This window comes from Mustela nivalis (genome assembly GCF_964662115.1).
Source record: "Mustela nivalis genome assembly, chromosome: 1".
NCBI classification, from domain to species: Eukaryota; Metazoa; Chordata; class Mammalia; order Carnivora; family Mustelidae; genus Mustela; species Mustela nivalis.
Genome location: NC_139020.1, coordinates 144,748,776 through 144,772,844, shown reverse-complemented (window position 1 = coordinate 144,772,844; position 24,069 = coordinate 144,748,776). Strand labels below are relative to the sequence as shown.

The 24,069-nt window shown below is 43.5% G+C and overlaps 1 protein-coding gene and 1 long non-coding RNA gene across 2 annotated transcripts in view; one reads left to right on the top strand and one right to left on the bottom strand.

Annotated features, from left to right (window-relative positions):
* The window catches only part of GPD1L (glycerol-3-phosphate dehydrogenase 1 like), a 62,208-nt gene that overhangs the window by 12,449 nt on the left and 25,690 nt on the right, over positions 1–24,069 (bottom strand). Inside the window, exons 4-5 of the mRNA XM_082724240.1 lie at positions 22,660–22,798; positions 6,921–7,033 (exon numbers count right to left, since the gene is read on the bottom strand). Of these exons, the coding sequence (XP_082580366.1) occupies positions 6,921–7,033; positions 22,660–22,798 (252 nt within the window). The remainder of the gene's footprint in view (positions 1–6,920; positions 7,034–22,659; positions 22,799–24,069) is intronic.
* Positions 6,854–12,559, top strand: LOC309861425. The gene is made up of 2 exons (XR_014309938.1): positions 6,854–7,059; positions 7,644–12,559. It is a non-coding gene; the product is annotated as an uncharacterized lncRNA (long non-coding RNA).

Here is a 24,069-nt window from a genome sequence, read left to right as displayed (position 1 = left end):
TGGATCACTCTCTCCCCCCTACAAAGGCTGGACTCCAGGGAGACCCCACTTCCCACAGCTGTGGGAAGAGCTGACGAGGAACTGGGTCTTTTGCATTCGGAACCCGAGACAGCCCATCTGGCCTATGTTTTCCTATGGTACTAACTTCTGTCTGTACCTGCAAAAGCCTCCCAGCTCCTTCCTGCCCACACAAGCAATGGACACTGTGGGTTTCATCAGCCACCGACAGCATCCGTCTTTCCCTCTCCAAGTACCTGCTGTGCATGCTCAGTGACACAGGAAGCAGGCAGCTCCCGGGTTGGCACACTCTTAGGCTCCAGCAGCCTCCCATGAAGAGAGGGAACGGGAGAGGCAGCAGGAAAGGAGCCAAGATGTGGAGGGATGAAACAATCCCCTAACCTTCCAGGCAGAGCACAATGCAAAGATGAGGGGAGATGGCAGGAACACCCAAGGGCTGGCTCCAAACAGACCCAGACACCCCTCCTGGCAGAAAAGCCAGACTAAGGAAACCAGGGGAGACACTAGAAGCACAAGCTCGGTAACCCAGATGGCCTCCAGCCTCTGGTTCTCACTTCATCTCACTGCTGTGTGACCTTGGGAGAATGACTCCACCTCTTTGATCATTCTGTGCCTTGGGGATAAAATTCAGGGCTTGGACAGACTCTTTCAAGGCCCTTCAAGTGGTGACATTCCTCCAGGAAAGCTGGTGCAGCTGTGGGCCTGCTCACAGCTGGTAAGTGGGACAACTCCGAGGCAACAAAGAGATACCTGGGCACGGGGGTACTTAGCACAGAGGCCATGAGGCCAATTGTTGGATGAGCCTGCTGAATGGCTAAACTGAAGTTACCATGGCAACATGCCAAGGCCTAGGATCCAAAGGGTGAGACTGTTGAAATGGCTCTCTGCTGTCTCCTGGACCATCCTGTGCCCCCTTCACCACAACGTAACCAATTCTGGAGGTTACTTGACCAACCAACCTCAGTGCGAGTCTACGGACTGAAATGAGAGATACGACGACTTCCTTCCAATAAGGGGCTCCTAGACACAGAGGAGGAGAGAGGGATTATTTACGAATGCCTATGGAGCGCCCACCATGCACATGGTCTCCTCTAGATTCTCCTGACAGCCCTGGCTCGTGTGTCCCTTGCCTCCCGGCCCGCTCACAAAGGTTCCGTGGCTTACTGAGAACACCTCGCTGGTTAGTGACGCCGTCTCAGGACCTAGATCCCTGGGCCCACTCTGTTCCCCGCGCCTTGCCCCTTCCATGGTACAGCAAACTTGGCCCAGCCACTCCCAGACGCCACAGGGTCGGAGACCTTCCTGAACCCTCTGCAATCAGATGTCAAAGGGGAGTGCCTCTCTGGCCTGCATGTGGGTTTGGGAGGTATAAAAGGTAGGGTTAGGAGAAGAACCGATTGGTGGGGGAGGGGGATAATAAAAATGACAGTTGACCTTCTTGAACCGTTCTAAGTGCTTCCAGTATTATTAACTGGTTTAATCTTCACAACATTCTTACAAGGCAGGCACAGTGAGAGGGGAGGAAACTCCCACACACAGGGTTAAGTAGCTGGTCCAAGGTCACACAGTGGGACCTTTAGCACCAGGCTGCCTGGCTCCAGAGTTCAGGGGGGGGCGGGCAGAGGGGAAGGTCATCACAGGGTGGTACTCTAGGTCAGTGAATGAAAGGCACAGAGGGGCCACCTCATATTTGAGGTAAGAACTTCCTAACAGGAAGAGCTGACCTCACCCAACCAAAGGACTTGGAGGTGAAGGAGTGAGCTCTCAGTCACTGGAAGCATCCAAGCAGCAGCTGTGTGGACGAGCCCTGAGCTGCAGACTAATGCTTCTGACCTTTCATGTTACTGCTCTCAGAGCAAAGACAGATGAGGGTGCCCAAGGCCTGGGACCACAGCAGCTCTTCTGGCCCTTCTGTGACCCCCTCACCAAAGGGCACACAGATGAGGACTACCTCAGTTTCCCCTAGATGGCTGACCTCCCCACGGTGGGGGCGGGGGTGTTAGAGAGGAGCAGGAAGCCACTGCAGGATAAATGCCTGCCTTCCAAGGGGACCCTGGGCACCGATCCAGTTTAATCGCCTTATGATGGATCTTGAAACCCTCTCTCTCTCCCTCTACCACTTATCACTGTCAAAAGAAAAATAAACACACTGAGCCAGTCAGATCGTGTTTGAATAGCATCCGAGCAGATGTCCTCTGAGATCGCTCAGCTGTGAAAGTTATCATTATCCACTGTGCATTTAAATCTGCTTTAAACTATTCTGGAGCTAAAAATACCATGATTTTCAGAAGACAGACATGCTTAAGCCCTTCCCCATTTCCTGGGTTATGGCAATACTCAAAGGCAATCATTCGCCTTCAAGTGCCGTCTTTGCAATTCTTAAAGTCTGTCCTTGCATTTCTGAACCCGGGCGGGTTGGATAGGACGCCACTCCTTCCACTCCTAGCTTCCAGAAAGAACGCAGAAGTCGAGAAGCCTCCCGGTGCAGGGCCCAGGCTACCTGCGCCTTAGGCAAACACTCTCACCACGTGGGAGGAAGGGCTCCAGTGAAACCCAGGCATTAGTCCCTACTGCCTGTACAGGCAGCACACCATCTGATTCTACCCAAGGCCAGCTCCCAGGGCTGTGGGCCTAAGGGAGAACTCTGACTGTAGAGTGTAGGCTGACCCCGGGCCAGGCACTGTCAGAGCTTACAGATCAGGCTGATGTTCAAGCCCACACTGAGCTCACCAGGCTGGGCACCCTACAGCAGTGATGTCCAACAGAAGTTTCTGCAATGATGTAAATGTTTTCTGTCTGTTCATCCAACAGAGTCGGTAGCCACGGAGACTCCCCAAAGACTCATGTGGCGACCCGAGTCTTTGAAATGGGGGGACTGTGGCTCCAAAACGGAACTCTTGATTTTTTTTAAAGTTTTAATTAATTTGGATATAAATGTAATTGGCCACATATGCCTAGTGGGATCCAGCAGTGTGGCCCTGGCTAGACTCTAGGCCTGAGGCTGTGCTTCACCATGGGATTTATCTCAGCCAAAGCACTGGGAGAAACTTAGATGCCCAGTATCAGGGGTGCTTAACCTCACTACTGAACATCCCTGCCAGGGAATGTCCTGTGGCTGTTATCCCCTAATCTACTCTCCTCCTCTTGAGTCAGACAGTCCCTGACTTTCACGCAAGTGTATGGCTAACCAAGAGAGAAAAAAACAAAAAACCATTTCCCAACATCTCTTGCAGCTAGGTACCGTTACAGGATTAAGTACTGCCCACTGAGATGAAGCGATCATTACGTTGTGACTCCCCAGAACCTGCCTTAAAGGACATGCCCTTTATCTTTTTTCTTTTCTTTTCTTTTTTATCTTCCTTTATCACGTGCCCTTTATCCTTTCTTTTTTTCCACCCTACTGACTGGAAGGCAGACGTGATGACTACAACTCTCATCGCCATTTTGAAACATGAGGATAAGCACCTACCCTTGTGAGCAGGAAAGACTGGGTCCCTGAGATTCTGTGGAATGGAGCTATCACTTGGATTCAGGACTTTTCTATAAGAAAGAAATTAAGTTCTACTGTGTTCAGCCACTATTATTTTGGGTCACTGTTAATGAAACCTAATCCCGATAAAGCATCTGTTAAAAATTTTAACACAGGGCACCTGGGTGGCTCAGTGGGTTAAGCCGCTGCCTTCGGCTCAGGTCATGATCTCAGGGTCCTGGGATCGAGGCCCGAATTGGGCTCTCTGCTCAGCGGGGAGCCTGCTTCCCTTCCTCTCTCTCTGCCTGCCTCTCTGCCTACTTGTGATCTCTGTCTGTCAAATAAATAAATAAAATCTTAAAAAAAAAATTTTAACACAAGTTGAGCTGTACACTTATGATTTTTGTGCTTTGCTCTGAGGACTGCCACTTAAAATTTACATTAAAACAAACAAAAATGCACCCTCAATGAAAGAAGCCACACGCAGAAGAGTATACACTGGACAACTCCATTATGAAAGTTCTAGAAAATGCCAACTCCAGTGTACAAAGGCAGATCAGTGGCTGCCTGGCTGGGATAGGAACTGAAAAGGGACATATGGAATCCCTTAAGGATGATGGAATTGTTTTGTATTATGGAGGTGATTTTCAGGGTATATGCACACAGCTGTTAAACCCCACTATATTAGGGGACACCTGGGTGGCTCAGTTGGTTGGGCATCTGCCTTCAGCTCAGGTCATGATCCCAGGGTCCTGGGATTCTGGGATTAAGTCTAGCATCTGCCTCCTTGCTCAGTGGGGAGGCCTGCTTCTCCCTCTGCCTGCCACTTCCCTGCTTGTATTCTCTCTATCTGACAAACAGATAAATGAAATTTTTGGAACAAAACAAGAAACCCCACTCTACTAAGCACTTTAAATGGATGCAGTTTAATGTATGTCATTTAGGATTAAATAAAGTTGTATTTAAAAAAGATATTCCCTTACTGGAGATTAACAGAGGTCAGAGGTAAAGGAGATTCTGAAGGCAGTAAAACGCACTACAGCAAAATGATTTTGCATAAAGTTTTTACATTTTCTTTTTGGTTTTATCCTTGTAGTGAGCTGTTTGCTTTTTTTTTTTTTGGTAACTCAAATGCCCTCATGGTTTTGAGCACCAAAAAGAGAGTGTATATTTCTTTGATTCCTAGAATGGAGATTACCAAAGACTGTTAATTTAAGGCGAAAGAGTAAAACATGTCAAACTATTTGAATAGTTAAGATCCAGTTTTCTATTTTTAAAAAGGGGCCATATACATACCTATACTCGCTAAAAAGACTGCAATGGTATAGGAAAAAAAAAAAACAAAACCAGTGGTGATCTTAAGATGTACGGAGTCTTGGTGACTTTAACTTTCTTTGCATCCTTCTGTTGTGTGAAACACAATGAATGTGCACTAATTTTATAATCAGAAAAAAATAACAAACTATTATGTAATAAAAGAGACGTCCATTCGTCCTTGGTTGGCAGCCTCTGACAAGCGAGGACTTCATTTTATTCAACTGGACATAAACCAAAATAGTTGGGCTGTACACAGGAACCAAAGAACACCAAACTAAGATTCTCGGAACCCGCCTTCACACTCCAACTGTGCCAGTATTTGCTACATTCGGTGATTTAATCTCTCTGGATCTCTGTTTCCCTCTCTGTATGACGGAATGGTTAGACTCAGTTACTGCCAAAAATGCTAGTTTCTCAGTTTTCAAAAATCCCAGCTCTGATGCAAGCCGGCAGGCATGATGGTAACTGATCCTGTTTCAAAGGGTAGCCAGAGGAAGGATGATAAATGGTCCTCAACCCCCATCTGTCTCTGCCCCCCCTACCACGCCCCCCATGAACCAGGCTCTGCTCTGGTAGCAGGATCCACTTAAAGGTCTCCTGCCAACAAAAATGAAAAGCCAATCTACGTTCAGACACAAAACCATCATAAGGTCCCATTAGCTGGAGCTTTTCCAGAACTCTCCATCTAGAATCTCTCTTGTCCCCCAAGCCCCCTTTGTTGTGGGCAGGATCTCACAAGCTTCCCCATCCACCACCAGAAATATCCAGTCACTTAACCACTGTTTTGGACCAACACAGGCTGGTGCTGAGCAATTAGGCATTCATGATGCCCCTGCTGTCAGGTGGTTATTAGCTTAATGAAGGACTATTAAAAACACATGAAAATCTCAACCTAAAAAAAAAAAAAAAGAAAGAAAGAAAAGAAAAACCACACAAAGCAGCCAAAGCCAGTGTCCTAACTGTGTATGCAGCCTGCCCAGAACGTGAAAAATGCCCCCCACAAACTTTCAGAAACAGGGCCGTGTGCTGCCCCCAAGGGAGCCTGAGCCTTTCACTGACTCTCCTTCATAAAATCCTCGTTGTACAGGCACACGTGACCACACAAACATGAGATAGGAATTCCACGAAGTGGTTTTAAACTCTGACGAGAAAAAAAGGACGTATGTACAATCGAAAGAAAGAGCAGGAAGGCATTCGTTGGATTCCCGTCTTCTCAGCATACTTTCTATCTCCGCAATTTTTACCTGACAAAGACTAAACCCAAGCCAGATTGCCCGACTTCCTTCCTGAGGTGCTCAAATTCCTGAAAAGCAGCTTTCCTACAAAAGACAAGACTCGAAAGTGCCTCAAAGCAGGGCATTCATTCACACTGAGGCTTTTTTTTTTTTTTTTTTTGAGAAGGCAGCTGATTCCACTGGGAAAAGGATCAGAAGTGCAGCCCAGCTCCCACTGGCTGTTTCCCAGCATCAGAGAGGGCCCCACCACCAAGACTTCCACAGGCCGACTGGAACAGGTCAGGAGCCCACGTGGAAACGCTTCCCTCTAACCTCCCAAGTCGCTGGCCTCAAGAAGCTGCTTCTTTCATTGGCCCATTTCCCTTTGTGGACAAAGATAAAACTATCCTTAGTGCAGCCTTTGTCAGCAGACTACTTTCCCTTTAGAAAGAACCAATCAAGCCATCGAACTGAAGGAGTAGTGTAATTCAGAGAGAGGTAAGTCCCTTCCCCACTCAAAGACAGTGTGTAAGAGAAATGTATGAATTCACAGGGGGGAAAAACACCCAACAATGCTTCACTCCCCTGAAAACTCTACAATCAAGGTACTCTCCGAGCTTTTTAAATATTAATGCTGCCAATTTTCCAAAAGACAAAACACCACACTCCACACACACACACCCCCAATTTACAAATGAAAGCCAAGTGGAGTGGAAGAGGAAGTCCAACCACCCAGGACAGGCAGGGGTAAAACAGGAAGTGATAAACAAGGCTCTCAATTCACTATTCTTCCCTCAAGTAGGCACACAGAACACAGAGCCCACTTTTCAGGATTAGATTTGATAATGCACCGCGGCTGATTAGCTCCTCTCCTTGAGCAGAAATAACAAGGCCGACTTTACCTTAAGAGCACCACAGAGTTCGACAGTGTCTGCGTCGTCTACCACAGTAATTCGAAAATTTGGAGTCTGCAGAAGTTCTTTGAAGAGAAGGCCGTTCTCCATTATTTTGCTGCCTGTTGACAGGTTAGGAAAAAAGGGAGTAAGTATGCCTACTCTTACAGTTTCAAGTGTTTTCCGTATTACCATAAGTAATGTATATTCATCACAGAAAATGCAGAAAATTCAGGAGTAGAAATAGAAAACAAAAATATTCCGTAATTCTACCACAGATGATCATTAGCAATTTGGCACGCATCTTTAACCTACTCAAATATGAATATACATAGTTCTTCTCAGAACTGGGAACTAACATTTCATAATCTGCTTTTCCCCATTTTGCGGCACAAGTAATGTTCAGTGACATTTGCTACATCATTTTAAATATCTGCTTTGTGTTTCACTGTGTATGTGTGTTCTGTTCTACCTAAGTATCTTTTCTATGTTTAACACCTAAAACTGTTGCCAACTTTCTGCTACCATCAACATTCATGAAGGCAACGTCCATGGTTTACATCTGTAATAGATTCCCGTTCAAAACCACCCCCTGTCCTTTCCCCTGGGAAAGAGCGCATTCCCTTCCACTCATGTTAGGCTCGACCCCATGAAGTGCTTGGACTTTAAAGCAAATGGGGCATATTTCCCTACCCCTTAACCTTGGACTCGGTCATGTGCTTTGGTCAACAGAACAGGAGCAGACATGACGCGGGGATTTTCCCAGCCCACTCATGCAGAAGTAGGGCTGGTGTCCTTCTACCTCTGCCTTCAATGTGTCCCGAACACTCCCCGGCTCCCCCTTTGGGCCAGGCAGGAAGATGAGACACACAAGGACGGAGCCACCCAGCCCAGCAGCCCTGGCTGAGAGCATCCTGTCCCCAGAGGACCACAGGTGTTAGCTGTGCCTACTTCGTGTGCACTGCACTTCTGTGATCCATACTTAGCATCACTATGGCAATAGAGAACTGACACAAACATCAATAGCTACGTTCATGGACCGAAGGACTAGACGGAAGAAAATGCATTCAAAGAGTACTGCTACCTTCTGTCCCCTGGGGCGGCACCTGGAATGGGATGGAGGCTCTGGAGTTTTTCCTTTGTCTCATTTTGTTTTGTTTAGGGATTTGGGATTAAAACTAAAACACAAATAAAACTTTACACATAAAGCCTGGTGTGAAACACTCTGATCCACGAGGGTGCAAGGGTGGGGCTCGGCTCTGGAAAGCAGAGGATTAACCTTCCCAGCCACATCTAGTCTCCCAAGTCAAGTGGCCACACAGAAATGGCAGAAGGCTCACTGAGGGCTACGGTACTGGGGCTCTGCCTGCCTCCAGGTTCCCAAGCTTGTTCCCACATGTGTCTCTGTGCATTACAATCACCTGGGGATCATCCCTGGCCGATTAAATCAGTCTCCCGTGGTGGAACCCGCATCAGTGGCTTTTCGTGCTCCCCAGCTGACTCCCGAGGATAAGCTTGCAAATTGATTTCACCTACTGCCGGTTCAGCTTCCTCAGGAGTGAAATACTATAGCACCCTCAGGACTGTTGTGGGGTTAAATAAGAAGCAGGTGTGAAAGAGCCTATTAGAGTGCACAGAAGTCCCACAGAATAATGATGGGGAGAGCTGACACATGCTCATGACTGAGGTTCACCATTTGCAGACCTAGGGGGCCCCAGAGAGGTTTACCGATGTGCCCAGGATCAACCCACTCATAGGAGGCAGAGCCCAATTCTAACCCAGGTGCTTATGATTGGTAATAATACAGTGAGTGCTTTCCACTGGGTTCCGGAGCCCATGTTCTGTCTATGCTATGCTTCCTCCTGGGGGTGGGGCAGAGAGGTAGCAAGAGAAACCAGCAAAACCCAAATAAACTCACACAGCTGCATTCTTCCAGTGAAGATGACAAAGATAACTGTCCACCACTACGATTCCATCCGTAAGTAATATAATGTGAAAATAATCCCGGGGAGAGCGGGATGGATGACGGATATCTGGGGCTCACGACCCTGTTCCACCTCTCCTTTTGCTTTCTTTAAAGAAACTGTCCATAATAAAATGTTTCAAATCTCTACATCCAATCCTTAGAAACACATTTCCTATTCTACAAGCACTGCTTGTAATAGTACTCCTATTCTATAAGCACCGCTTATTTAGTAGAGTTCTCCAAACATTAGAACTGTGTCCGTTTGAGCCAACTGTCCTCTTCCTTTTTCAAACAGTCCACCAGGCCATGTGGGTGACTCTGTGCAACCCTGTTTCATCACCGGGGTTGGGTAATTCAGCCCCCAGCCTCCACATCATGACATCATTACTGTCCTTCTCCTCCATCCCTCACCACGGGTCAGTGCTCAGTGCCTCCAACACAAAGGACGATCCGGACCTCCACAGACAAGCCCCTGGCTGAGGTCACTAATCCAGCTGTCTGCAGCTAGGCTCGAGCTGCTGCTGTGAGCGGACAGGCAACATAGGCAGAAAGATGGGCACGCTCCATCTGCCACCGAGACAGGTGGGCTCGGTCTCCCAGGTCCTCTGCGGCTGCAAATTAAACAGTGTCCCTGAGAGAGGTGGGCTTGATTGCTGCAATCTCACTTTTTCTCATTTGTACTTTAAAAAAAATGATTATTTTAAGTCACAGCAAGGAAAGCACTCACTGTATTATTACCAATCACAAGTAGTGAGGAGGGAAGCAGGGACCCAGACCATCTGGTCTAGAACGGGTAATGCCCAACAGCCACGGGGAAAGGCTGCCCCACACCCAATATGAACCAAACAGGGACTGTCCCTTCTGTTTCATGCCAAGTTTTAGAGATAATCAACCTATGTAATATGACACTTTCGAACCTTCCATTGTGTGTGTGTGTGATTCCATACTTGTTTGTGTGCTCGGAAGCTCCACGGGGAGCTTATGTATCCTTGACACTTAGCAGATGCTGGATATGTAACAGGCTTTGAAAAGTATTTGTGGGTGACAGTGAAAAGTCTCCAGTTCTTGAAGTCAGTCCCAAGAATGAAGGGAACTCTCACCGCAAGGGGGCACCACAGTTCACCATGCCAGTTAGAGTTTTTACAAGTGTCTGAAAAACAAGGCTGTTTTTTCTTCTCCCTCCACAAAAGACTCCAGTGGGTGGAAACTCCTGAACCTACCATAATTAAGAATGAGTTGGTTGCTAATGTCATCAAGGAAGGAGATCTGGATTAACCACAGCGCCATTATCGAATGCAGGAAATATAATGTTGGTACAATTATCTAATATACAATTCACATTCTAATCTTTCCTATTAGTACAATGCTGTCTTTCATGGCAACCTTCCCTCCCCCAACCCAGGATCCTACAGCATTTGGCAGGCATGTCTCTGGAGTCTTCTTTAATCTGGGACACTCCTTAACCTTTCGCTGTCTTTCATGACATTGGCATTTTTTAAGAGGGCAAGCCAGCTGTTTTATAACATTATTTATGTTATTTCCTCCTGGTTAAGTTCAGGTTCTATAAAACAATTTAGAAAATATCACCTTTGGGTTTTAGTTTCCTTTCAATATTTTACTTAATTTAATTCAGGTCACTGTTGCCAAGAGTGACCTGTTGCCAACAGACGTCGCCAATCTACAGAGAAGTCAGGACTCACTGGATAAACAGAAGCCAGAGGGAAAGAGAAATAATTTCTGTGCATTTGTCTGTCTTTACAAAACAAAAGAGCCTAATATGCCCCACTAAATGTTTCCCGACAATGAACATGGCTTACAGGTACATAAAAATTCTAGCAGATTCTATGGGTAGACACAGGTTTCAATCAAGGATTAGAGATGGGATCTCAGCCCTACAGAATGATTAGGGCAACCAGCCATTTCCAACCGACTGCCAAGACTGATTGCCAATTTATTATTGGCAAAATAAAACTGAGTTGGAACAACTAGTTAATTTTTTTTTTAACAAAAGTGATTATGTAATTTCACAGGCTACATTAGAATCACAGGTGGCTAAAAGAATTAACTGTGAGAGAATAAAACCTATATATAGGCAGGTATACATACAATTTCTCCCCCCCTGGAAGAATACTTAGAAACTGCTAACAGGGATTCCTTTTGGGAAGAGAGATGGGAATTACAATTACTTTTTTTTTTTTTTAAAGGATGCTTTTGCAATTATGTAGGAACACTATGTTTTCAGTATGGGGAATGGATGTGGAAATTTGATGTGTTTTCCTCTTTTTTATAGAACAATTCCTGTGACAAGAACAGATCACATTTTCCCTTACTTCTTACTGTTCAAAATGTTGGCACAGAAAATGAGTTAAGAAATTTAATGCTTCTTTATGATAAGAGGGGCTGGCCATTTAATTGAGGCTTAAGGGTTTTTTTTTTTTTTAAGATTTTATTTATTTGACAGATCACAAGCAGGCAGAGCAGCAGGCAGAGAGAGGGGGAAGCAGGCTCCCTGCGGAGCAGAGAGCCCTATGATGCTGCTGCTGCCTGCCGGACTCCATCCCAGGACCCTGAGATCATGACCTGAGCCAAAGAGGCTTAACCCACTGAACCACCCAGGTGCCCCAAGGCTGGAGGATATTTGCACAACAGACCTATCCTTGTCTACTTCAAACTGTGGCAGAGGCTTAAACCACTGAACCACCCAGGTGCCCCAAGGCTGAAGGATGTTTACACAACAGACCTATTCTTGGCTATTTTGTACTGTGTCAGACTATATCTGTTTCAAAGTGACTAATCTCCTGATTTTATATAAATGGCTCCAATCTGCTAAACAATTTGCTGAACAAATGAGATCAGCCAGCAAAGTTCACAATGTCTTCAGTAAGGGTTAGGTGGAGAGCAGACCCAAGACCATTCCCTTCTGCCTCTGTGATTTTTTTTTTTTTTTTTAAGATTTTGTTTATTTATCTGACAGAGAGAGATCACAAGTAGGCAGAGAGGGAGGCGGAGAGACAGAAAGGGAAGCAGGCTCCCCGCTGAGCAAGAGCCCTATGCGGGGGTCAATCCCAGGACCCTGAGATCATGACCTGAGCCAAAGGCAGAGGCTTAACCACTGAGCCACCCAGGCACCCCTGGCTGTGTGATCTTGTGAAGTAACTCATTCTTCATCTGTTAAGCAATGGATGGTCTGGGGTGATATCAGAGGTTCCTTTCTGCTCTGCTGGTCTGTGATTTTCTGAAATCCCTATGATCTCTATGTGAACAAAATGAGCCTCCTTCCATGCTGAGGAGCTCCAGAGGTGGGACCTGAAACTGGGTAAGCCCTTGTTCCTTTATCTCCACAGGAATGAACCCAAGTCAACATTGAGTTAGGAACCAACTAAAAAGGACACTAGTATATGGTACCTAGAGATCAAGAGCTTGAAGTCAGTCCTGATCCAAATCTTGACTCCACCAATAGCTAGCTATAGAATCTTGGGTAAATCACTATTAGCTCCCTGAATCTCGAGTTTCTTAGTAGACACTTTAAGATTTGCTGTGGGTTTTTGTTTTTAACTTTTTAAATAGTTTTAGGTTAAGGTATCTTAGTGGATACCTTAAGATTTGCTGTGGAGGGCGCCTGGGTGGCTCAGTGGGTTGAGCCGCTGCCTTCGGCTCGGGTCATGATCTCAGGGTCCTGGGATTGAGTCCCGCATTGGGCTCTCTGCTTGGCAGGGAGCCTGCTTCCTCCTCTCTCTCTCTGTGTCTGCCTCTCTGCCTACTTGTAATCTCTGTCAAATAAATAAATAAATAAAATCTTTAAAAAAAAAAAAAAAAGATATGCTGTGGATTTTTGTTTTTAATTTTTTAAGAAGTTTTAATTCCAGTTAGTTAACATAGTTTTATATTTAGTTTCATGTGTACAATATAGTGATTCAACACTTCTATACATCACCCCGTGCTCATTGCAAGTACTCTCCTTAATCTCTAGCACCTATTTACCTATCCCCTCACCCCACACCTCTTCTTTGGTAACCATCAGTTTGTCCTCTGTAATTCAAGAGTCTTGATTCTTGATTTCTCTCTTATTTTTTCTCTTTGCTTTTTTTTCTTAAATTCCAGATGAGTGAAATGATATGGTCTTGTCCTCCTCTTACTTCACTTAGCATTATACTTTCTAGCTCCCTCCATCCATGTTGCTGCAAATGTCAAGAGTTCGTTCTTTTTTATGGCTGAGTAATATTCCACTATACATATGCACCGCATCTTTGTCCATTCATCAATCAATGGACACTTGGGTTGCTTCCCTATCTGGCCTATTATAAATAATGCTGCCATAAACATAGGGGTGCATGTATACCTTTGAATTAGTGTTCTTGTATTTCGGGGGTAAATATCCAGGCGTGTGATTGTTGGATTATAGGGTAGTTCTATTTTTAACTTCTTTTTTAAAATTTATTTTAGAGAGGAGGGGGAGGAGTAGAGGGGGAAGAATCTCAAGCAGATCCCACCAGCTCAGCATGGAGCCAAATGCGGGGCTCACTCTTACAACCCTGAATCTGTAACCTCAGCCGGAAAAAAAAGCCAGGCGTTTGACTGAGCCACCCAGGCACCCTGTATTTTTAATTTTTTGAGAAACCTCCATACTTTTCCACAGTGGCTGAACTGGTTTTCATTCCCACCAACAATGCAAGACGTTTCCCCTTTCTCCACATCCTTGCCAACACCAGTTGTTTCTTGTGTTGTTGATTTTAGCCATCCTGACAGGTGTGAGGTGGTATCTCATTGAAGTTTTTATTTGCATTTCCCTGATAAGTGATATTGGGCATTTTTTCATGGGTCTGTTGGCCATCTGGATGTCTTCTTTGGAGACATGTCTGTTCAAGTCTTCTGCCCATTTTCTCATTGGATTATTTGGGTTTTGGATGTTGAGTCCCGTAAGTTCTTTATGTATTTTGGATACTAGCCCTTTACTGGATATGTCATTTGCAAATATCTTTTCCCATTCTGTAGGCTGCCTTTTTGTTTAGCTGACTATTCCCTTTGCTGTGCAGAAGGTTTTTATTTTGATGTAGTCCCAATAGTTTATTTTTTCCTTTTGTTTTCCCTACCTCAGGAGACAAATCTAGGAAGAAATTACTGTCTGTGCTCTCTTCTAGGATTTTTATGGTTTTAGGTCTCACATTTAGGTCTTTAACTCACCTGAATGGATTTCTGTATATGATGTAAGAAGGTGGTCCAGCTTCATTCTTTTGCAGGTTGCTCTCTAATTTTCAGAGCTTTTTGCTGAAGAGACTTCCCCCCTGCTTTGTTCAAGATTACTTGGCCATGTAATGGTGGGCTTATTTTGGGATTTTCTATTCTATGGCACTGATCTATGTGCCTACTTTTGTATTAATACCATACTGTTTTGATTATTACTGCTCTGTAATATAACTGGGAAGTCTGGAATTGTGATGCCTCCAGCTTTGCCTTTCTTTTTAAAGATTGTTTCAACTGTTAAGAATCTTCTGTGGTTCCGTACAAATTTTAGGACTGTTTGTTCTAGTTCTGTGAAAAATGCTGTTGGTGTTTTGATAGAGACCCCATTAAACATGTAGATTGCTTTAGGTAGTATAGGCATTTTAACAGTATTTGCTCATCTAATCTCTGAGCATAGAACGCTTTTCCATTTCTTTGTGTCATCTTCAATTTCTTTCACCGGTGTCATAATAGTTTTCAGAATATAGGTTTTTCACCTCTCTGGTTAGGTTTACTCCTAGGTATCTTATTTTTAGTGCAACTACAAACGGGATTGCTTTCTTCGTTTCTCTACTATTTCATTATTCATGTATAGAAATGCAACAGATTTCTGTACACTGATACTGTATTCTCCAACTTTACTGAGATTATTTACCAGTTCTAGCAGTTTTTTGGTGAAGTTTTTCAGTTTGTTTCTTTTAAGATTTTATCTATTTATTTGAGAGATTGACAGTGAGAGAGAGCATGATGGGGGGAAGGTCAGAGGGAGAAGCAGACTCCCTGCAGAGCTAGGAGCCGGGATTCGGGACTTGTTCCCAGGACTCTGGGACCAATGACCTAAGCTGAAGGCAGCCGCCCAACTAACTGAGCCTTTTTCAGGTTTTCTATAGACAGTATCATGTCATCTGCAAATTATCAAAGTTTTACTTCTTCTTTACCAATTTGGATTCCTTTTATTCTTTTTGTTGTCTGCTGTGGCTAGGACTTCTAATACTATGTTGAACAACAGTGGTGAGTTCTCTTATTGGTATGATCACATTGATTGATTTGCAAAAACTGAACCACCCTTGCAACCCAGGAATAAATCCCACCTGATCATATGAATAATTTGTTTAATGTACTGTTGTATTTGGTTTGCTAGTACTTTGTTGGGAATTTTTGGTTTGTGTTCATCAGGTTTTCTGGCCTGTAGTTCTCTTCTTTAGTGGTATCTTTGTTTAGTTTTGGTATCAGGGTAGTACCAGCCTCATAGAATGAATCTGGAAATTTTCTTTCCTCTTGTATTTTTTTGGAATAGGTTAGAAGACTATGTATGTACTTGTCTTTTTAAAATAATTAATTAATTAATTAATTAATTTGATAGAGAGCACAAGTAGGTCGAGAGCCAGGCAGAGAGAGAGGGAAAGTAGGCTCCCCACTGAGCAGAGGGCCCGATGTGGGGCTCGATCCCAGGACCCTGGGATCATGACCCAAGCTGAAGGCAGAGGCTTTAAATGAGCCACTCAGGTGCCTCTGTATCAACTCGTCTTTAAAATGAAGCCATCTCAGGGGTGCCTGGGTGTCTCAGGCAGTTAAGTGTCTGCCTTCAGCTCAGGTCATAACCCTAGGGTCCTGGGATTGAGTCCTGTATCAAGCTTCCCGCTGAGCAGGGAGTCTACTTCTCTGTCTCCCTCTGCTGATCCCCCTGCTTGTATGGTCCCTCTCAAAGAAAAAAGTAAAATTTTAAAATAAATTTTTTAAAAAGTAATAATAATTAAAAAAATAAATGAAGCCATCTTGTCCTAACTTTGGTTTGGACTTTTTTGATTACCATTTCTTTCTTTGCTGGTTATGGGTCTGTTCACGTTTTCTCCTTATTCCTATTTCAGTTTTGATAGTTTATTGGTTTCTAGGAATTTATCCATTTCTTCCAGGTTGTTGGCCTGTAGTTTTTCATAATATTCTCTCCAAATTGTTTGCATTTCTGTGCTGCTGTGGCTGTTATTTTTCCTCCCTCATTTAAGATTTTGTGTCCTTTCTTTTTTCTTGATAAGTCTGGTTAGAGGTTTATCGATTTTATTTTTCCCCCCTCAAAGAAATAGCTTCTGGTTTCATTGATCTATCATTTTGGTTTCTGTATCATTTATATCTGCTCTAATCTTTATATTTCCTTTGTTCTGCTCTTTTTAGGATTTGTTGCTTTTTCTTTTTCTAGCTCCTTTAGGTGTTAAATTTAGGTTGTTTATATTAGAGACTTTTCTTGCTTCATTGGATAGGCCTGTATTGCTATTTACCTCCCTCTTAGGACTCTTTGCTGCATCCCAAAGGTCTTAAACCTTTATGTTCTCATTTTCATTTGTTTCCATTTATATTTTTATTTCTTATTTGATTTCCTGGTGGACCATTCATTATTTAGTAGCATGTTATTTAACCTCCATGTATTTTTGGTCTTTCCATATTTTTTCTTGTGGTTGATTCCCAGTTTCATAAGGTTGTGGTCAGAAAAGATACATGGTTATGACTTCAATCTTATTCTATTTGTTGAGGCCTGTTCTGTGGGCTAATAATATGTGATCTATTCTGGAGAATGTTCCATGTGTACTTGAAAAGAACGTGTATTTTGCTGTTTTAGGATGGAAATGTTCTCAATATACCTGTTAAATCCATCTGTTCCAGTGTGTCATTCAAAGCCATTGTTTCCTTGTTGCTTTTCTGTTTAGATGATCTGTCCACTGATGTAAGTGGTGTGTCCCCTACTATTACTGTATCATTACTAATTAGTTCCTTTGTGATTGTTATTAACTGTTTTATTATATATTTGGGTGCATAAGTAATTACAATAGTTATATCTTCTTGTTGGATCATCCCCTTTAAGATATATAGTATCCTTCTTTGTCTCTTGTTACACTCTTGTTTTAAAGTCTACTTTGTCTGATATTAAGTACTGTTACTCCAGCTTTCTTTTGACAACCATTTGCAGGATATATGCTTCTCCATCCCCTTTCAATATGCAGGTGTATTTAAGTATAAAATGAGTCTTTTGGGGGCGCCTGGGTGGCTCAGTGGGTTAAGCCACTGCCTTCGGCTCAGGTCATGATCTCAGGGTCCTGGGATCGAGTCCCGCATCGGGCTCTCTGCTCAGCAGGGAGCCTGCTTCCCTCTCTCTCTGTGCCTCCCTCTCCATCTACTATCAAATAAATAAATAAAATCTTTTAAATAAATAAATAAATAAATAAATAAAATGAGTCTTTTGGAGGCAGCATATAGATGGGTTTTTTTTTAATCCATTCTGATACCCTATGACTTTTGACTGGAGCATTTAGTCCATTTACATTTAAATTATAGTTTTGTATTTATTACCATTTTATTACTAGTTTTGTGGTTATATATGATTTTCTCTGATCCTTTATTGTCTTTCTCTTTCATATTTTTGCTGATTTTCCTTAGTGATATATTTAGATTTATTTTGCATATTTATTAGTAGTTTTTGATATATGGTTATCATTAGGTTTATATATAGCCTCTTCTGCATATAGTAATCTATATTCGGTTGATAGTTGTTTTAAGTTTGAATACATTCTTTTCTCCTCTTCTTCCTGTTTTAGGAATATGTTGTATTTTATATCCTTTCTTTTCTTGAGTTGCTCGACTGATTTTTTTTTTTTTTACAGAAATACTCATTTTTCCAGCATTTCTGTTTCCTACCTTACACGCTCACCTTTGGTCTCTCTTTTCTACTCAAAGGGTCCCCTTTAAAATTTCTTGCAGAGCTGGTTTAGTGATCATAAACTCCTTTAGTTTTAGTTTTATCTGTCTGGGAAACTGTTTCTCTCTCCTTCTATTCCTAATGACAGCCTTGCTTGATAGAGTATTCTTGGCCTCAGATTTTTCCCATTCAGCACTTTGAATATATCATGCTACTCCCTTCTGGCTTGCCAAGTTTCTGTTGAAGAGTTTTCTGTTAGCCTTATGGGTTTTCCCCTTTAAGCGTCATCTTTTCTTCTTCTTCCTCTTCTTCTTCCTCTTCCTCTTCCTCTTCTTCTTCTTCTTCTTCCTCTTCTTCCTCTTCTCCTTCTTCTTCTTTTTTTAAAGATTTTATTTATTTGAGATAGTGAGAGAGAACATGAGACAGGAGGAGGTCAGAGGGAGAAGCAGACTCCCCACATAGCTGGGAGCCTGATGCAGGATTCAATCCCAGGACTTTAGGATCATGACCTGAGCTGAAGGCAGTTGCTTAACCAACTGAGCCACCCAGGTGCCCAAGTTCTTTTACCTTGCTGCTTTTAAGATTTCTTTTTACCACTTTATTTTGCAATTTTAATTGCAATGTTTTGGTGTGGGTCTGCTTTTGTTGATTTTTTAAAGGTTTTTTTTTTTTTTTTTTTTTTTGACAGAGAGAGAGATCACAAGTAGACAGAGAGGCAAGCAGAGAGGGAGGGGGAAGCAGGCTCCCCACCAAGCAGAGAGCCCTATTCGGGCCTCAATCCCAGGACCCTAAGATTGTGACCTGAGCTGAAGGCAGAGGCTTTCACCCACTAAGCCACCCAGGCACCCCTGCTTTTGTTGATTTTTTTTAAAAAAAGATTTATTTATTTTAGAGAGAGGAGAGCAAGCAGACGGGGGGAGGGGCACAGGGAAAAGAGAGAGAGAATCTCAAGCAGATTGCACACTGAGTACAGAAAGAGATGCAGGGCTTGATCTCATGACCCTGAGATCATAACCTGAGCCAAAACCAAGGGTCAGACACTTAACTGACCGCCACCCACGGGCCCCTGCTTTTGTTGATTTCAATGGAGTTTTCAGTGCTTCCTGGAGCTGGACATGTTTCCTTCCCCAGATAACGAAGTTTTTAGCTATTATTTCTTCAAATAAATTTTCTGCCCCCTCTTCTCTTCTTCTGAGACTCCTATAATACAAATATTACTACATTTGATGGAGTCCCTGAGTTCCTTCAGTCTATTCTCATTTTGCATAATTCTTTTCTCTCTCTTTTGTTCAGCTTGAACACTTTCCATTTCTCCATCTTCCAGGTCACTAATTCCTTCCTCTGTTTCTTCCATCCCACTGCTCATTCCATTAGGCATGTTTCTCATTTCATTTCTTGAGCCCTTCATCTCTGCTCCGTTATTCCTTATCACTGCATTAAGCATCTCCCTCACATCTTCCACTCTTCTCAAGTCCAGTAAGTATCCTTAGGATCACTGCTTTAAATTCTCTATCAGGCAAGTTACTTGTACTATTTTGCTTAGATCTCTGGCTGTGCCTTGTCCTGTTCTTTCATTTGGGATAAATTTCTGTCTCCTCATTGTGTCTGTCTCTGAGAGTGAAGAAAACAACATCTTCTCATTTAGTGATGTTATGCAGAGGAGGTCCTAAAGTCCCTGTGGTGAACATCCCCTGTTCCCCAGAACCCCTCACTTCAAGAGAGTATCCTGTGTGTGTTGCTTAGGTCCTGCTGTCATGTCTGAATCACTTTTCCTTCCAGTGTGGACATAGGCACTGATTCCCTGCCTGCTGAGGGTTGTGCTCTCTGTGGTGTTCATGGGACGCAGGCAGATCTGCTCTGAGAGGACGTACCCACTGGGGAACTTGGGAGCGAAGTGGTGGTGTTAAAAAAATGTGTGTTGGGACTCCAGTCCTATGCTGGATCTCTTGAAGTGCCACTGTGGCTGGAAAGCTGTGTGGCTAGGGTCATGAGGCTGGGCAAAATGTGCAATGGTGTCTGGGTGCTACGCAAGGAGATAGGTGTGCACCCAGTGACTGGGCAGGGCATGCACACAGCTTTAATAAAATTTGCCCTGAATGCTGGGCAGAGGCTACAAATGTTTGTGTAGCCCTGCCTTCCAAAGGTGGCTCTATATTTATGTTGGGGGATGGAGGTGGAAAATGGCGCCTGGCAGTTCCCTCATTTTCAGAGAAGTCCACCAACATGCTCCAAAATCAGTATGAACAGATCTGTCTCCCAACACTGTGTAAACAGCTATTTATTTTTTTAAGATTTTATTTATTTATTTGACAGAGAGAGATCACAAGTAGATGGAGAGGCAGGCAGAGAGAGAGAGATATAGGGAAGCAGGCTCCCTGCTGAACAGAGAACCCGATGCGGGACTCGATCCCAGGATCCTGAGATCATGACCTGAGCCGAAGGCAGCGGCTTAACCCTCTGAGCCACCCAGGCGCCCCTAAACTGCTATTTTTATGTTGCCTCTCTGCCTCAGGCTGCCCTTTAAGGGTAGCAACCCTGCCATCCCTCACCCTCCAGGCTCGCTCAGTACTGAGTCAGCTGATCTCCAAAGCTCCAGGTTCCAATTCCCACTTATTATACAGACTCATGGAATTCAGCCCCTCTCGTTCTTAAAGCCAAATGTTTGGGGATTAGTGTTCCCGTGGGAGCTCACCAGTACAACAGCTCATTTCTCTGCCCTCCCCATGCACACAGCTCTCTCCCTCCTGTGGGCAGCCTCCCTCCACCTTTCTGACCTTCCTCACTTGTCAGATGCAACTTCTCTGTATTAGCCGCGAAGTTCGTTCTGCCCATCTCTGGATCCCTCTCTATTTATTGACTTGGATGTGGAGGATACCTGTTTGTACCTGTGAGATGGGGTGAGCTCACGTTCTTCCTGCTCTGCCATCTTCCCAAGCTCCAGAAATCACAATCTTAATTCTAACGACACACTTTCTCATACTGTTTGAATTTTCTTACCTCTGTCTATGTATGTCATTTTTATAAGTATCAACCTGGATTGACTATAATCCATTTTGTTTTCTTCATTGTATTATTTAGCAATACCTCTGTTCTCCATAAGATAGCAGTTCTCAAAAAAGAAAAGTTTTAAGTGCACAGATATATGGGATTATTGATGGAATACTATCCAGCTGCGAAAATGTATGTAAATTATGTTATATATTAAACAAATAGAACAATTATAAAGCAGTACATAGCTTAACTATAAACATAAATTAATAGTTTACAGACATTAGAACAATGGAAATTAAATGTAAGAAATGGTTTTCTTTTGATCATACCTATTTTCCACATATCAATGCCAATTAAAAATAAAAAGAAATAAGCAAGGGGCGCCTGGGTGGCTCAGTTGGTTAGGCCACTGCCTTCAGCTCAGGTCATGATCCTGGAGTTCCAGGATCGAGTCCCACATGGGGCTCCTAGCTCTGCAGGGAGTCTACTTCTCCCTTGGACCTTCTCCCCTCCCTCTCATCCCTCTCTCTCAAATAAATAAATAAAATCTTTAAAAAAAAAAAAAAGAGAGAGAGAGAGAAATAAGCAAAAGAAGTAAAACCGTCCTAACTTGCAGGCATTTAGAAAAATCCAGAGCTACCGTGCTCTTAACCCCCAGTCAATTAAGCATCTACCTGCCTTTGGCTCAGGTCATGATCTCAGGATCCTGGTATCCAGCCCTGTGTTGGGCTCCCTACTCAGCAGGGAGTCTCCTCCCTCTGCACTCCCTCATTCTCTCTCAAATAAATAAAGTTAAAAAAAAAAAAAAAAAAAGAACCAGGAGCTGCTTTTTCCCATGCATTCTATTTTACTCAAAAGTGCCTGACCTCTCTCAGGGCCTCCCTTTACAAAGCTGCAGGGAGAAATCATTCACATTGCTGGTATGTTTGACAAAGGTAGAAGGAAGTTCTGGAGTAGTAAATAAACTGAAATCTTTCCAAGCATCTGCAAATATAGCAACATTACTTTTCTATCAGTCTTTTCTTTCTTTCCTTTTTTTTTTTTTTAAATTTTATTTATTTATTTGACAGACAGAGATCACAAGTAGACAGAGAAGCAGGCAGGGAGAGAAGGAAGCAGGCTCCCTGCTGAGCAGAGAGCCGGATGCAGGGCTTGATCCCAGGACCCTGGGATCATGACCTGAGCCGAAAGCAGAGGCTTAACCCACTGAGCCACCCAGACGTCCCTCTATCTTTTCATACGGTACATGGGCACACGAGAATTCCACAACCCTTTTTAAAAGAAGCAGAAATTTTCACAACACCAATGTTGTGTAAGAGTAGAAAGAGCTTTCTAATTTAGGAAACAAGATGGCCAAGTTCATGCCTGGGTTCTAAACTAGCTATGTGACCTTGGGGCAGGTAACTTGTTCACAGAGTTTTAGATAACTCACCTGAAACAGGGCTCATTCCCATCAATTTTTATCGTTATAATTTTTAGTATATGTGCTGCCAAAGCTTTCAATGACACTGGAATCCAATGAGGATCAGATACTGGCATTTGAGAGTTTAAAAAAACAAAAAAAGAGATCTGGGTTTGCAAAGGCCAGGGGAGCCACTCCATGGATGTTATCACCCGCTTTTCAGTATAAGCAACTCTGCATTTTTGTGTTTGATAATTCACTATGTGATCAGGGGAGGTCCAAATGGTCTCCTGGCCTTTACTTTCATTCTGGAAGCTGTTGAAACACTTCAGTTCCACAGAAAGACCTCCTTTACATTAAATCCCTATACCACTGAATATCCACATGAGGAAGAGTCCAGTACAGAAAATACCAGAAATCGCAAATGTACATTTTGAAACACCGTATCCGGGCTCCCCAGGCCTCCCCACCCAGGTAACCTCACCAATGGTGGTCTCACAAAACTTCTCTGAAGCCACCTCACTGGCAATGTTGGCTCCCATGAGCACACTGACGTCAATGCCCATCTTCTCCCGGATGATGTCGGAAATGAGCTTCAGCCCCTCAGGACCCTCGTCTATGCCCTGTAAGGATGTCGACAAGTTTGAGGAAAACAAACCAAATGAAAACTCATGACATGGTTGCTCTGTTACTAATGCAGATACAGGCACCCAGTGGGGATACACAACTTGAAAAACAGCTCTTCCAAGGTAACATACATACCGTGTCTGCCTAACAACAAAAGGGGGAAGAAAATGGACATGTGACCACCCAGAACACAGCCTGTATCACTGAAGTCTCGTGTGTTCCTCCCCTAGTCCATACTCCTTCTCACCACTGGTCCCCACCCCGACCAGAGTGAACCACTACCCAAGGCTGTATGCACTGTTCCCTTCTCTTCTTGACCAAGTTTTGCCACATAAGGCTATATTCCTAATAATCTGTTACACCATATTGCCTGTTTCTCAAAGTCTGTAAGTGCAACTGTACGGTTCACCCATGAGGTACCACTTGGTGCTCCACTATCATTTTAGAGACTCATCTATATGGCTGCATGAACGTTCTGGTGTGTTCCTATTTACCACCGTGTAGTATTCCAAAATAAAGTCCACTATTTATTTATCCATTGTATTTATAACTGATATGTGAGTTGTTCAAGTCTGCTTCCATAAATATTCATCTGTGAACCGCTTTAGAGAACAAAATCTCTCCACAGGGTTCTTAACCTTTTTTATGATGTGGCCTTCACCTCTGGCAGTCTGGTGAAGTTTTATGGACTCACTCTCAGAATTTCATATGCATAAAGCAAAATGCATGAGATGACCCAGGAAGCCAATTATACTGAAACACAGTTATCAAAACGTTTTAAAAAAAGGAAATCACACAAATCTATGACAAGTCATAAATGCGCTGTTTTATTAATGCAATTAGAAAAAGAGGATTTGGCAGGTTTACCAATGACCACAGTTTCAAGGTCATGATTAGCGTAAATGCTACCTTGAGATATCTGGAGGCGTTATAAAGTGGAAGGAAAACACCTGCGATTTCTGTCAACAACAGAGCCACGGGTCCTGCTAATGTTATAGTTATTGCAAGTCTGGCCTGTGGCTGGCATCTGAAAATGCTCATTTCAGTTAGAAGTTAAAACGAACAAAAATATAATTTTTCTCCCCCACATATAAGCCAGGAACTTCCTGAATTCTGTCTAGGGACGTGCGGGGGTAGCCTATGAACTTCTGGTTAAAAACTCCCTTTCGAGCATGTACCCAGAGTGGACACGAACGAGGATGCATTTCCCGGCACCACAAACCACCAGTGATTCTCAGGACGCAGGCTGAGACCCGTGTCCTGGACA